Source organism: Tachypleus tridentatus, chromosome 9, assembly GCF_004210375.1.
Source record: "Tachypleus tridentatus isolate NWPU-2018 chromosome 9, ASM421037v1, whole genome shotgun sequence".
Classification (NCBI taxonomy): Eukaryota; Metazoa; Arthropoda; class Merostomata; order Xiphosura; family Limulidae; genus Tachypleus; species Tachypleus tridentatus.
This window is the reverse complement of record NC_134833.1, coordinates 156,144,312-156,158,949: the sequence shown is the minus strand read 5'-3', so window position 1 is coordinate 156,158,949 and position 14,638 is coordinate 156,144,312. Positions and strand designations below refer to the sequence as shown.

At 33.1% G+C, this 14,638-nt stretch overlaps 1 protein-coding gene across 1 annotated transcript in view; it reads left to right on the top strand.

The window, feature by feature from the left end:
- Positions 1-667: 667 nt before the first annotated feature.
- LOC143226731 (mitogen-activated protein kinase kinase kinase 9-like) overlaps positions 668-14,638 on the top strand; it is a 74,546-nt gene continuing 60,575 nt past the window's right edge. The window contains 1 exon segment of the mRNA XM_076458088.1: positions 668-1,724. Within this exon segment, the coding sequence (XP_076314203.1) occupies positions 1,037-1,724 (688 nt within the window). The 5' untranslated portion in view covers positions 668-1,036.

The following is a 14,638-nucleotide window of genomic DNA, read 5'->3' as shown; positions in this document are numbered from 1 at the left end:
TTGCTTTTCTATCAAGATAAAAGCACAATATATTTATATAAGAGTAATTTTTCATAAACACAGGCCCACTAGTGGTACAGCGGTATGCTTGCTAGAAATATGGTTTCGATACCCCTGTCGGGTAAAACACAGATAGCTCTTTGTGTAACTTTGTGCATAACGAAACAAATGTAAACGCAGAATATGAGTTGTATAATGTAACTCATCTGTTGTATTTGTGGAAAAATTCTCTTACAATTTTTTTTTATTTTTAAGGAACACCTTCAATTAATTTTATATCAAATACACTATATGAGTGAAACTTTCTTATGCTTAAAAACAATTATTTATAATCATTTTCAACTCTTTTTTTTTTTTTCTCAATATTTTGATAATGAAATGAATTTGTAATTTTTTAGTTTCTGTCGTTCACATAAATGTTACACGCTAACCATGTTGCAAATTCTTGCATGCAATAATAAAAATTGAAATAAGACTTTAAAACAAAAACTTAAACCTATATTTTAGGTACCTTCTAAAGGTATTTTTTATTAGTAATTGTAACATAGAACTGACCCTGAACGAAGTGGTGGCGTAACGACCCTACGTGTGTATCTCACAACACATGGGCGTCATAAGGGAAGCCATATTATGTGTGATGTCACAAGTCGCTCCGCCTACCATCCTTGTAGCAGATTGCAACTACTTCGTGGTGAGTGAATGCTTTTCAAAGGTGGTTTGTTACACTGCGGTATGACATTGGGTGGTAGGCCTACACATCATACTGATGAAACAAGTTAATATTAGGAAGTGTGTTTGTAGCATTGGAATCTTAAAATGGTTTTGAAGTGTATAGAACAAGAAAATTTATCAAATCAGCTAAGCCATGTAGGTAGTTCTAGAATACTAAAGGCACCAACAGCTATGTAAATGAGTTGCCCTCGTAGGCCTAGTGGTAGCCTCCAGGCTAAAACAACAGACTGGGAGAGGAGGACCTCTCACCGGTTTGAAACAACAAAAATAAAGTTCTGGAGGAATCATCCCAACTTTCTGACGAATGCCTAGTGCAGTTTTCCTGTCCATGGAACCTAATCAGTTTGGTTTGCGAAACGAAAATGGCCGTGACGAAGATCGGTTGTGGACAGTCCTCTACGACTATGATGCCGCAGGTGAGGACGAACTGTCATTGCGTCGGGGAGAACAGGTGGAAGTGCTCTCCAAAGATGCCAAAATTTCAGGGGACGAGGGATGGTGGACAGGCAAAATTGGCGATAAGGTTGGGATTTTTCCCAGCAATTTCGTGACACAACGTGTTGAAGATTCTAAGCAACCATTTGAAATCAAGTTTTCTGAATTAGAACTAGAAGAAGTAATTGGTGTTGGGGGTTTTGGGAAAGTGTACAGAGGATTCTGGAAAAGTGAAGAAGTTGCAGTGAAAGCTGCTCGCCAAGACCCAGATGAAGATATTAGTGCTACAGCACAAAGTGTGCGACAAGAGGCCAAAATATATTGGCTCCTTAATCATCCAAACATTGTCACATTGAAAGGTGTTTGTCTTGAGGAGCCAAACTTATGTTTAGTAATGGAATATTCAAGGGGAGGACCTTTGAACCGTGTACTTAGTGGACGCACAATTCCTCCAGATGTGTTAGTTGGTTGGGCAATACAAATAGCTCGGGGCATGAACTACTTACATTCTGAGGGTCCAATTTCACTTATTCATCGAGATCTGAAATCAAGTAATGGTGAGTGAGTTATAGACAGCTATTATCTGGTGGTAAAATTTTAACAATTAATTACTTTAATGCAGAAAGCTAAAAAAGTAAAATAGGTTTACTTGTTTTACTGATAATCATTACAGTTTAAGAAAGAAAAATGATTTCCTTATTTTTGTAAAATGCTTGTAAAGCTTCATGGTTTAGGATTACATACTCTACTACTTTCAGAATAAATGATTTTCATTATCACCTTTACAGTTGTCACTGGCTTTACATAACTAATGCAGTAAATTTTTAATTGACTATAATTTAAGTGGAGATACATTCATGAGGTATCATGATGTTTGGAAGTAATAACGAAGTTATAAACTAGTAGTAGAACAGATGTAGAGAAATGGTGTCATGTATAAAAATACTAGTTAGGCAATGTCTGGTTGTTATTAGATGAAGTTATGGGTCAATATTGTGTGAAAAATATCAGACAATTAATATTAATTGTTAAGTGATCTGTTTTTTTTTTTTTCATTTGGGGACTTGAATATTATAACTGTGTTCATTGTATTAGAAATTATATGATCAATGTGCACAAGTAGTAATAATTTTACAAAACTTTAAAAGGTAATTTTAATCCATGAACTTAGAAAAATCTCCCATTAAGTTTTATGGTAGAAGATAGTAAACACAATGTAGTGTTTCACATTACAGCAGGCTTCAGAAACATCTGAACTTTTAAAAAAAGAATTACAAATAATATTTGAGAAAGATTGAAATTTAAACTGTGTATTATATAATTCTATATAATAGTGTACAAGTTGTATCCTATGTAAATTAGCTATAAATTCTTCATACAAGCAGTTTATATTAGAGTATTTTTTCATGCCCTCTAGAGGCCAAATGTATAAACTATGTGATTAACTACCTCACATGGAAACCAACAAAGTAACAACTTTGGTATTTGATAGATTTTAAACTTTTTAAGGCTGAATTAATTTTTCTTAAGGTTTATGTGGTGTAATTTGGTTTTTGTGATGGTATTTTTGCTATAATAATTCTTTGTGTACACACTGTTCTAAACTATGTTGTACGTATTGATTTGAATACATGATTGCATTCAAGAATTTGTATTAACCATATTTAGACTTTACAAAAACATTTCACTGCTGTTTCTAGATTTGGATTGTAACTGTATATTTCATTATGGGGTGTAAAATATAACTGATTAAATTGGCTTAGAATATAACTATTAATAATCAGATAGTAGCTGAAATATATAATTATATATAATCACATTACCCTTATCAGTATATTATTATAGAAAATACTTTGTTTTCTCTTGTTGTTTCTGTAAATATTTCACAAATTCTTGTAAATTTAGTAAGTAGTTTTTATTAACTTAATCAGGTTCTAGGTCTTAAAAATTGTAGGTTTGTAAACTAGGCTGCTATAATTTACCTCACTGTTGAAATGTCACCTTTTATGTAACAACTAAAACAAAATCGCAGTTAATTTTTTTGCTAGCATGAATAGCGAGAATAAAAACTTGTAGTTGTTTGGAAGATTCTATCTTCATAACATTAAGTCAAGGTAACAGTGCATTTTAATTATTGTAGGTTTTAATTCTGTTCATTATTGGTATATGAAATAAAACAATTCCACTAAGTTTATTTATTATCAAGAACTAGCATAAATAATTTAAGTTTTGTCATAATGTATGTATAAGTTTGTATTTTATAAGATGTTAGTAAATATTACATAATATACTGACAGTGAAGGACCACTTAGTTCTTCAAAGTTGTTCCTGCACAACTATCCTCTCTCTCTCTCAATCTCTGTAAAGGGTTAATCTTTTACTACTGACAACAGAAACTTGTAAGTTATTCACTCTATTACAAAAACTAAATTAACTGGAGCACAGCCTGTCTCTTTGAACCTTGAACTTGTGTTATCTTCAGGATATTGGACAGACAAATCAGAAGCCATTTTCCATTTATTGTCCCAGAAAATCATGTAAAATTAGATAAGGTCACTCTTTTATTTCAAGAGAAAATAATCTATAAGGTATCATCCTGTTTCAGATTCCCAAGTTAAGCCTAATAATGGTATGTATGAATAAATAATAATAGACAAGTTGATGTTTTATTTTACTGAAACATAATTTAGAGAAAATCTATATCTATATTTACTTAACATACACAGCATAATTTCACTCAATGAGTAGTGAACATAGCTTGGCACAAAGGCTTGCCCTAGTTTTGACAGAAGACAGTCATGCAAAAAAAACACAAAAAAACTCATTTGCTAAGAGTTTATCCAATTCATTCAATGGTATGTACTATATTCAAACTTACTAACTATGCCCTGTCAATATCATTTATTTATGTATGAGGGAAATGAAGGCCAGTGTACACATTCTTAAAATACTCTACTAGTAACAAGGGTCCACTTTGATTGGACTTCATAAGTAATAGTCTTTTACTTTCATCTGTCCAACAACAACATAATCCATCATGTAGTCTTTTCTTCCATTCTAAACAGTATGAATTACAGAACCTATCTTCTGTTAGGACCTTGTCATAAATTTTTAAACATTTCTGTACATTAATTCACAACTTTTCTATGTCCTGGAAACAGGTAATGCATTTGACAAAAGATAGTACAGCAATATTTTTCTTTGTTGAGTCTGTGCTGGCTTAATAAATGATTGTGTGAAGCTTTTTATCAGATTCTAGAAAGTTTTCCATTCCAGAAGAAAGACTTACTGGTCTGTAATATCGTGGGCAATTGTTGTGAACCATTTTCAAAATGTGAGAAAACTGTATGATCTTAATGTGCTCACCAAACATGAAAGAGGGAAACTGGAACTGCCAATTTGAATTACTTCAAAAACCTTGTTTGGTTCTTATGCTATATCAGTTTTTACTCTGTCTTCCAACTTATCACCAAATGATTAATAACTACACAGTTCAGATCAGTTTTTTCATTGAATGCTCAATAGTCAGAAATGAAACATAAGAGAATATTTAATTAAAGCCGAGCCATCAACAAACTCCTTGCTCACAGCATCCCTTTAGGTTCCAGTCCCTGTTTAAACAATTTTCCTTTTATATACTTAAAACAATTCTTTCTATTAAAATAGTTTTAACATTATAATCCAGTTTTTGATAATATGCCATTGTTTATATTTCCTAATTTTCTTTAAACCAAATCCCAAAGTTTTTATTGTTCTGTAAACCTTCCAGTCTGTTTGTCAGTTTAAATTTCTAAACCTTATGACACTTCCCTTATTTTCTTCTTTATGACTTTAGTAAGCCAGTTACTATGTTTCCATACCAGAGACATACTGTTTTACAGTTCTGTTTTTATATTTATTTTCTATCAACAACTATTTTTTGGCAGATTGACTTAAAATGTGGTAGGACTATACCTTTGAATAATATTCCCAAATAACTTTTCAATTTATACCTTTTTTAAAGATTAAATCCAGTAATGAATAAACAATTTCAGTTTCAAAGATTAACATTAAAGAGGCCAGCATTCACAGGTGAATGTGCAACATATTTCCACCACACAACCCTAGCATGGCCAATTTTGATATAAAAAAATCAAACTGCTTGGGACCTTCAAGAAGGTATCGTTGTACTAAATCCCATGTACCAAGTTGCTGTGCACATGAATACTTCATGAAAACCTCAAATTGTATTTTCCTTGCTGAAAAATTTAGCAAAAAATTTGAGAATTATCTTTGTCTCTGTTTGGAACATGAAAGAGTATCTGTGTACCAAATTCGTGTAAGGTGGCCACTAGAGGGCTCAGTACTAGAGTAAAATAATATCCCACATTTCTATATGTATGGAACCTGTAAAAAGTATCTTTATATCAAATCCCATGTAAACTAAAATGCAGTGGAGTAATTGGTAAAAAAACACCTTAAAATTGGGATTTTTTGTGAAATCTTGACCCCTATAATTTCTAAAAACCAGGTAAGTCCACCATTTTTGTTTGTCAGTATGTGGAACATGGAGAAAAATATTTTTGTACCAAGTCCTATATAAATTGGTAAAAAAAAATGGCTGAGCAATTGTCCAAAATCCCTCAGAATCATGTTTGTTTTTTGTGAGTTCTGACCCATTAAGAATACTTTGATTGGGCAGTTCCAATCTTCTCTGTTTCAGTTGTTGAGTGCATGAAATATCAGTATTTGGTACAAATGTTTGTTATGATGTGCTGTATACATGAGAGTATTCCACTATCTTCATATCACACCTGTACTAAGATACAAAGTGTGCATGTTAGGTAAACTTTACAATTAGAGTATTCCACTATCTTCATATCACACCTGTACTAAGATACAAAGTGTGCATGTTAGGTAAACTTTACAATTAGGATTCAGATGAATGTTTAGGAAACTGATAGATCTTTATAAAACTTTTAAATTTATTTTCATGATTATTAAATAAATAACTGTCTTGGTACAAACTTAAGAAAAATAAAAACAAATGCAGAAAATTTGATTAAAGGTAGAACAACAAATTAACTGATAGAAAGTGTTACTTACATACAAAGACCTGCATTCTGATTACAAAAATCTTTGTTGTTATGTCATGCTCTTCTAAGAGACTTTTAAAAATTAGTCATGTTTCAGTTTTTTTATTAGTCTTTAATATTTTACTCTGTGTAGAAAATCTGTATCATTTGAGACATGATTCTAAAGATTTCTCAGTTTATTGCTTTATAGATTTGACACAAAATCTTGAAGGTAAATCAGATTTTAAATTAACTAATTATATAATTGCATATAGTACAGAAAGATACAGATGAAGAGCTGATGATTTTGTTGGTTACATGTTTGTAAATACATGTAATCATCCATTACTTTGTTGGTTACACGTTTGTAAATACATGTAATCACCCATGACTTTGTTGGTTAAATACGTGTAATCATCCATGACTTTGTTGGTAAATACATATAATCATCCATGACTTTGTTGGTAAATACATATAATCATCCATGACTTTGTTGGTTACACATTTGTAAATACATATAATCATTCATGACTTTGTTGGTTACACGTTTGTAAGTACCTGTAATCATTCATGACTTTATAGTTAAAAATTACCATGACTTTGTTGGTTCACTGTACCTGTAATCATTCATGACATATACAAAAAATTACCATACATCACTGGAAGATTGTATCTTGTTGTAAAAAGAAAGCAGTAAGTTTTAAGGACTAGATCTAACTTTCTTTTCATGGTATGCATTTGTAATTTCAAGTTTCTCAAATCTTTAAATGTTTAAAACAGTTTATAAGGCATATTAAATTATCCTTATCAATTTAGTTACTTTTTAATTGATGAGAGAGAGTAAACCCTGGCATACATAGAAAATGGTTACAGTGTTCGATTTTATAAATTATCACATTTTGAATACTGGCTTTTTAAACAATATTATAATTGATGGTTAGAATTGTCCTTTAATGTACCTAGTGAATTACATTTAACCCTAGAATAGCAATACCAGTAAGTCTCATTTCTAAATTATTTATGTACCTAGTGAATTACATTTAACCCTAGAATGACAGTACCAGTAAGTCTCATTTCTAAATTATTTATGTACCTAGTGAATTACATTTAACCCTAGGATGACAGTACCAGTAAGTCTCGTTTCCAAATTATTTATGTACCTAGTGAATTACATTTAACCCTAGAATGACAGTACCAGTAAGTCTCATTTCTAAATTATTTATGTACCTAGTGAATTACATTTAACCCTAGAATGACAGTACCAGTAAGTCTCGTTTCTAAATTATTCATGTACCTAGTGAATTACATTTAACCCTAGAATGACAGTACCAGTAAGTCTCGTTTCTAAATTATTCATGTACCTAGTGAATTACATTTAACCCTAGAATGACAGTACCAGTGAGTCTCGTTTCTAAATTATTTATGCAGTAAATAACTTGTGCATCCATGGTCAATAAAAACTCTAGTTTATTGTATGTTTTTCATGTAAAATGATTAATTTCACTAAATTTACTTGTGTGTGTTTTGTTTGTTGTTGTTGTTTTTTTACATTGACTTGTAGCAGACAAAAGGGGGGATACAACCACTTAAAGTGCTGAAATATGTGGACCAAACCGGTGGTTAATATAAAAACAAACAACTTGAGTAATTTTGTATACTTTTAATGGGTTACATCTTGTTGAATGATAAGGGACGACATTACGGCTTCTTTGCTGATAAATATTATGTCCATTCTTCCGAAAGCTCTATTGAAACTAAAATGTGATGTACTTGTTAGGTTTAATAATATATGTGATGTCTTAGTGGATTAATTGTTCTGTGTACACCCTTTACAATAAAATTAATATTGAACTTGATGGAAACTTTGGAAATTGTGTGATCTATATTTTTGTTTGTTTTGTAACAGAAATGCCTGTACAATCAGGTGGCAAAAATGTATAATTATATAGAATTTATCTTCTGTTTAAAATTGGCAATATCGACTTTATATTGAATGTGGCGCCATCTAACGAGAACGTAGAAATAATGTCAAAGAATCGCATATGAATATAACTTCGATAAATACGAAACTAAAAAAGTACAGAAGCATTATCTGCAACCCATTAAATGCATTTATTTATTATATCACGTGATTATGAAGTATTTATGATAAAACCTAATGTACCTATTTTTTATTAGATTGTGATTGAAATATACAATCTATTACAGATAGCATATGATAAATTTTGTTGCGTTATGTTAGTACATTGTGTAGTGTATTTACATCGTTGAATCTTTATATATATATATATGTGAGCTGTGTGACTTGGATATTTTTATTGAACGTGTTTCATAACTGTGTATTTAACTTTTTAACACTTTCATTAGAACATATACAGTTCAACTTTTTATATCCCAAACATTGTGTCCTGATGAAAGTCGCTTGTGCCCTGTTTCCATTGTCTGAGATGATATAATAGTAATGCTTACGCATCATCTTTATCTGGTGTACAGTGAGATTGCAAATACTAATAACATAATCTGGTTTAATCCATGTTATAAGTCATGTAAACAACATAAAATGTAATGGGTAAAATTTTTAGTGGATGGATTGGCACATTTTTCACATGACATCCTTCCAATGAGGACAAACGGTGCAGTTTACGTATATTACAGTATACTTGGGTATTGGATTCAGACAGTTTTACAGTTAGGCTTATGTAAACATACTTTGGTAACACAGTTATTCCAAGATTGCAAGGCAGCTAATACCACCTATAAGGCTGGTAGAAATGCATTCAGCTTTTAATCTCAAGTCAGTTAAAAATATATACACACACACACACACATATAATACAACCATTTACCTTTGTATAAAATAAACCTTATATCACCACTCTTAAGTGATCTTATAAATAAAAATTGTAATTTGTAACAAGTCTTTATTGACTTACAAGAAAGTCTAAATTTACATAAAGCAGAGTTTGAAGGTTACTGCAAGTGGCCCTAAACAAATTACTACTCAACTATGTAGCTAGCTAATCCTGTGCATAGGAGTACACAAAATTTAAGATTTTTTCAAACTAGTAATCAATCAATGTTCACAAGATGTGGTGAATGTAAATTTCTTTAATATATCTGTTGAGTGTTATAATTTCCACAGAGCTTACGTTCAATTTTAACTTTAGCTCTGCGGGATATATAGCGATCAATATATTAAAAAGTTCTATTTAATGTCTTCTGTGCTAAAATGTACATGAGAATCAAAATGTGTATAAAAAAAAAAACGTGTGGGGACACGAGTCACTGCACCGTTAATCCGTGAGTAACAACATTGGTGCTTGGGTTATGTACCAACGATTTTTCCATTAGGCAGTTTTTTTTGTTTTTTTTTTTTTACTAGTATAGATATATTTTGGTTCAGAACCTTATGCTACTTAATTAAAAATATGTAATAGGCTGTTATTTCTAAACTTGATTTAAAATAATCAAGGAAGGAAATATACACCAGTGGCCTGTTTGACCTAGAAGGTCGTGTATACCATAGCCATACGAAGTAACCTAACTTTTAAGTTAGCATGGGTATCCAAGGGTAATACAGCTGTTGTACTGATGGTAACAATCATCACTTTTATTGTTCCCACAAACGTCTTTTTAGAGCAGGTAAACCAGTTCTATTATTATTTAGTTTTGAGTTACCAGGGAGTTTTAAAACGTAGAAAATATATTCAGTGTAACGATTTAACGTATTACTTGATTTTGTTACCAGCCTTGTATACCTATTTAAAATGTAAGGAATAGGTTCAATGTATAACAATCTGTGTTAACGTTAGAAGTCACCCCGAGTGGCTCAGCTGTTAGTCTTGAGGCTTACAACATTAAATACTGGATTTCGATACCCGTGGTGGACACAGCACAGATAGCCCATTGCTTAGTTTTGCGCTAAACAAGAAGCAAACGCGATACCAGCGTCACTCGCATGTTTAAAGCCAGGAGATACGTTCTGTGTAACATTGTAATGTACTTAAGTTTTCTTCACCGATCGCACACACCTCTCTAAAACCTAGAGATTTAGATTTCGTTCTGTATGATGATTTTACTCTAATGTCACCAGTCAACCACACAGACCTATTTAAACCCTAAGTGACCCATTTTGTAAAACGTTTTATTATATTATTACTTAACTTTTAGTTACCAACCTCGCGCTCTTCCTCAAAACTTGTGTAATTCATTCTGTATAACAGTTCACGTGCTACAACTTAACATGTTTAGTAAAGCTAAGGTTGTCTGTTGTATGTAATATATTGTTATTTAGTTTTGTTTTAACGGTATTACAGATTTCATCAAATATTTTGATAAAAATATATTTAGGAAAAAACGACTTTTAAACTCCAGATATATATTATTATTGTTTTGAACCAACGTTTTTCCTTTGCGGCTTCGTTCGGGTTAATATGCACAACTTATGTGCCAATACCTCCATTATACACTACAAATCTTGGATCTCTCTTAAAGTCTTACTGTTGTATTGTGGGTAACAATTTAATCTGTTCTTGTCCATCTTTATACAGACCTCTTTAAACATGGGAATCAAATATATCGTTAATTAGCTTTGCGTTACTTAAAACCCAAATAATTCATTCTGTGTAATTTAGCAAATTGTTCTATGTCATTTGCGTTACAAATGACATAGACCTATTTCATATCCGAGGAAATCACTTCTGTGACGACTTTCTGTCGTATGGCTACTATATTTATAATGATTATCATTTATTTTCTTTATCTTGTATAAAATCTTGATGGATAGAAGTTGGTCACGTCTGCTTCATATGTTGCTAATTGGATTGTTTGATTTGAATTTCGCGCAAAGCTACACGAGGGCTGTCTGCGCTATCCGTCCCTAATTTAACATTGTAAGACTAGAGGGAAGGCAGCTAGTCATCACCACCCACCGCCAACTCTTGGGCTATTCTTTTACCAACGAATAGTGGGATTGACCTAACATTATAACGCCCCACGGCTGAAAGGGCGAGCGTGTTTGGTATGATAGGGATTCGAACCTGTGACCCTCGGATTACGAGTCGAGTGCCTTATCTATCTGGCCATGCCCGGCCATAGAACTGGATATTTAATTCAACTAATTCACGTGTATTTCATTAATAATTAGTTGGATGTTATTAATCTTTAACATACACAGTTGACTGGAAGATAATTTAGACAACTAAACTAACTGTTGGATGGTTTTTGACTTGTCCATTTCCATTACATGATTTTCTTTTCTGTAACCTGTACTTTGTGTAGTGTTTCTGAAACGATTATGGACTGTTTGGTGGGATTGGTTGTATTAAAACCTCAATTTTTAAAGATAGGTCATTTATATAAAGACATCAGTTATTTTAGCAGTTTGCAGAAATAGTGGGCCTCAATTTTGATGGATGTATTCCGTACAGAACTTTTGAAAGCATCTTGTCTTTTTATACATTGTTTAAATTGTTCCGTGTGTACATCATTAGTATCCGAGTTCAGAACTTATTGGTCGTAGTCCAACAGTTTATTTTTTCTTTTTATCCTAGTGTTATCAAGTGTTACATCACGACCCCCCCTTCCCTCCAGCCTTGGTCTTTCTCAAACCTGGATTCTTTTATGTTGTGTGTGGGTTTTCCTCAGAATAAGTGTTCATATATTTATTGATTACTAATTCTTTCTTTTTTAGAACTACGTGGGCGTGGTCACAATCGTCTGTGTCCAATCACGTGCAGCAAATTCCTCTCACTGGCATTGTCATGTAATTTTTGGTTATTGCAATATATATAAAGTTAAAGAACTGAAGATGTAGGTATATGGTGCAGAACTTGTCTAATTGACTTTTTAAGGCGAAAAAATAAGTTCTTAAAGAGGCGGGCTCAAGTGAACGCCGCCCCTTGTTCTCCAACGTTTGAAACTTGATTACCGACCCTAAAAGGGTGTATGAATTCCAAGTGGAACATCTAACTACATTTCCCGTTTTATCTCCGGATCTTGTTGCTACCTCTTTAATGTCAGTATTTTGAGACTTGTGTACTGTAGTGAGAAAATAATAATAGATGTATGATCACTTTATCATCATGATTTGTGATTAACAAAATAATAATAGATGTATGATCACTTGATCATCATGATTTGTGATTAACATTATGTTAGTATTATTTAAAACAACAACACGAGGCTTAGCGTACGTTTATTTCAGGTATATTTTACCTTGTCCAGTGCAGATTGACGTTGGAGAAAACCAACTCATCCGGGAAATTAAGTCTTTCTGCCTCTCGAAATCACATCAGCGAGACTATAGAATTTTAAAGCCTGAAATCCAAACATTTTCGAAGAGTATCGCTCCCCATACTCTTTTGTAATCGCTTGCTTCGAGTTAAATATTAAGATTCAAATGTTATTCTGAGCTGCTAGAATTTCCGCAGCGAAAGCGTACCGGAACAGATCAGTAAACCAAAACAACTACAACGATATAGGATTTCACATTAGTGAAACTTCAGCTAGTTAGACAGTAAGATATGATCTATATATACAGCTAGTTAGACAGTAGGATATGATCTATATATGTATGGGTCCATTATTTAGTGCCACCTTGCTGTAAGAAATTTGACTAAAAATAAATACTGGGTCGACCGCACACTTATGAATTTTTCGTCGAGTTTATATCCTGAAATTGGGTTTGGTTCTTGTTTTTATTAAATAGATTATTGCAGAAACGTATAATTAACTGAACTACATGTGTTTAGCCACGTACGATGCATCCTTTTTAACAACCTCGAAGGTACTGCTTATGCAAAATTGGTTCTTTGGTTCCGTAAATTGAGAATGCATGACGTCAGAGGCGTCAAGACACTGCATGTAGTGTAACCGGTTCTTTAACTTGTATGATTATTTCTGTTTATTGTTAGTGTGTTTGCTAATTTGTTTTGCCGGTCGAAACTCTCTTTTTATGTTGTGAACAGTTTTTACCGTGTGACATTTGGTTGTGGTATAACTATAGCACCACCAGGTTTGTTTTTCACGTGCAAAGTTTGTTTGTTTTGAATTTCGCACAAAGCTACACGAGGGCTATCTGCGCTAGCCGTTCCTAATTTAGCAGTGTAAAGCAGCTAGTCATCACCGCCAACCTTTGGGTTACATTTTTACAAACGAATAGTGGGACTGACCGTCACATTGTTATGCCACTACGACTGAAAGAATGAACATGTTTGGTGTGACGGGGATTCGAACCCGCGACCCTTGGATTACGTGTCGAGTGCCATTACCTCCTGGCCATGCCGAGCCCGAGATTTATGGTGAAACGTGTTTTCTGGTGGATGAAATCGGAGGTACGAACTTCCTTTGTGAATATACATGTCACATAACTTATATTGTGTTTAAATAGTTCTATTAACACACTCATGTTTGGAAGCACTTCTGTGACCTAGGATGCTTTTATTGAGCAAAAACAGTTCAAAACGATTACAAAAACCAGTCCGAAGTGACAACATGCAACCTGTCGCTAAGTTCCAAAACTTTGCTCCGGCGATTAAAAACAGGGGCTAAAAATATTTTATTAATGTTACTGTTGTTGTTACTGTCGCATGTTTGGTGCGACGGGGTTTCGAACCCGCTACCTACAGGTTACGAATCGAGCGCCTTAACCACCTGGCCATTGTGGGCCTGCTTCCAAAGTAGCAAACTACAAGAAAATCTCGATTCATAACATGAAGAGAACGTAATTTATGCTATGAAGCATAATAAACTTAGTTGACTTTACTCTTAACATTACGACACGATCGTGACTCCATAAAAATGTCCGATATGGAATCGTGCAGTACTGTAATAAAATCAAAATCAAATAATATATCAATAATAGATTAAATTGAAAATATATCAGAGAGTAATTTAATATATCAGCATTGAGATTTTATTACATAAAACACATCTAAGAATGAAATGGGAAAAATATTGTATATGGTTTGATTCAATTATACAGTATGATATCACCTGATGGGGAAGTGCCTATCTAATAAACTTAAGTTATAATACAGTTACAAAAAAGGTCCGGCATGGCTAGGTGGTTAGGGTGCTTGACTCGCAATCTAAGGGTCGCTGGTTCGAATCCCCGTCACACCAAACATGGTCGCTCTGTTAGCCGTGGGGGTGTTATAATGTGTCCATTAGTCCAACTATTCGTGATGAAACTTTGTAGAATGGACGGCAACTGTCTGTTGTGGAGACTCAAGTGTAGAGGACGACGTTTCGAAAATCTGCCTTTCGTCTTCAAGCGGAAGACTTGCGAAACGTCGTTCTGTACACGTCTCCACAACAGGCAGTTGCCGTCCATTCTACAAAGTTTCATCACGAATACTTTAAACAATCTATTAAAGAATCCCACTATTCGTTGGTCAGGTACAAAAATTGGCACT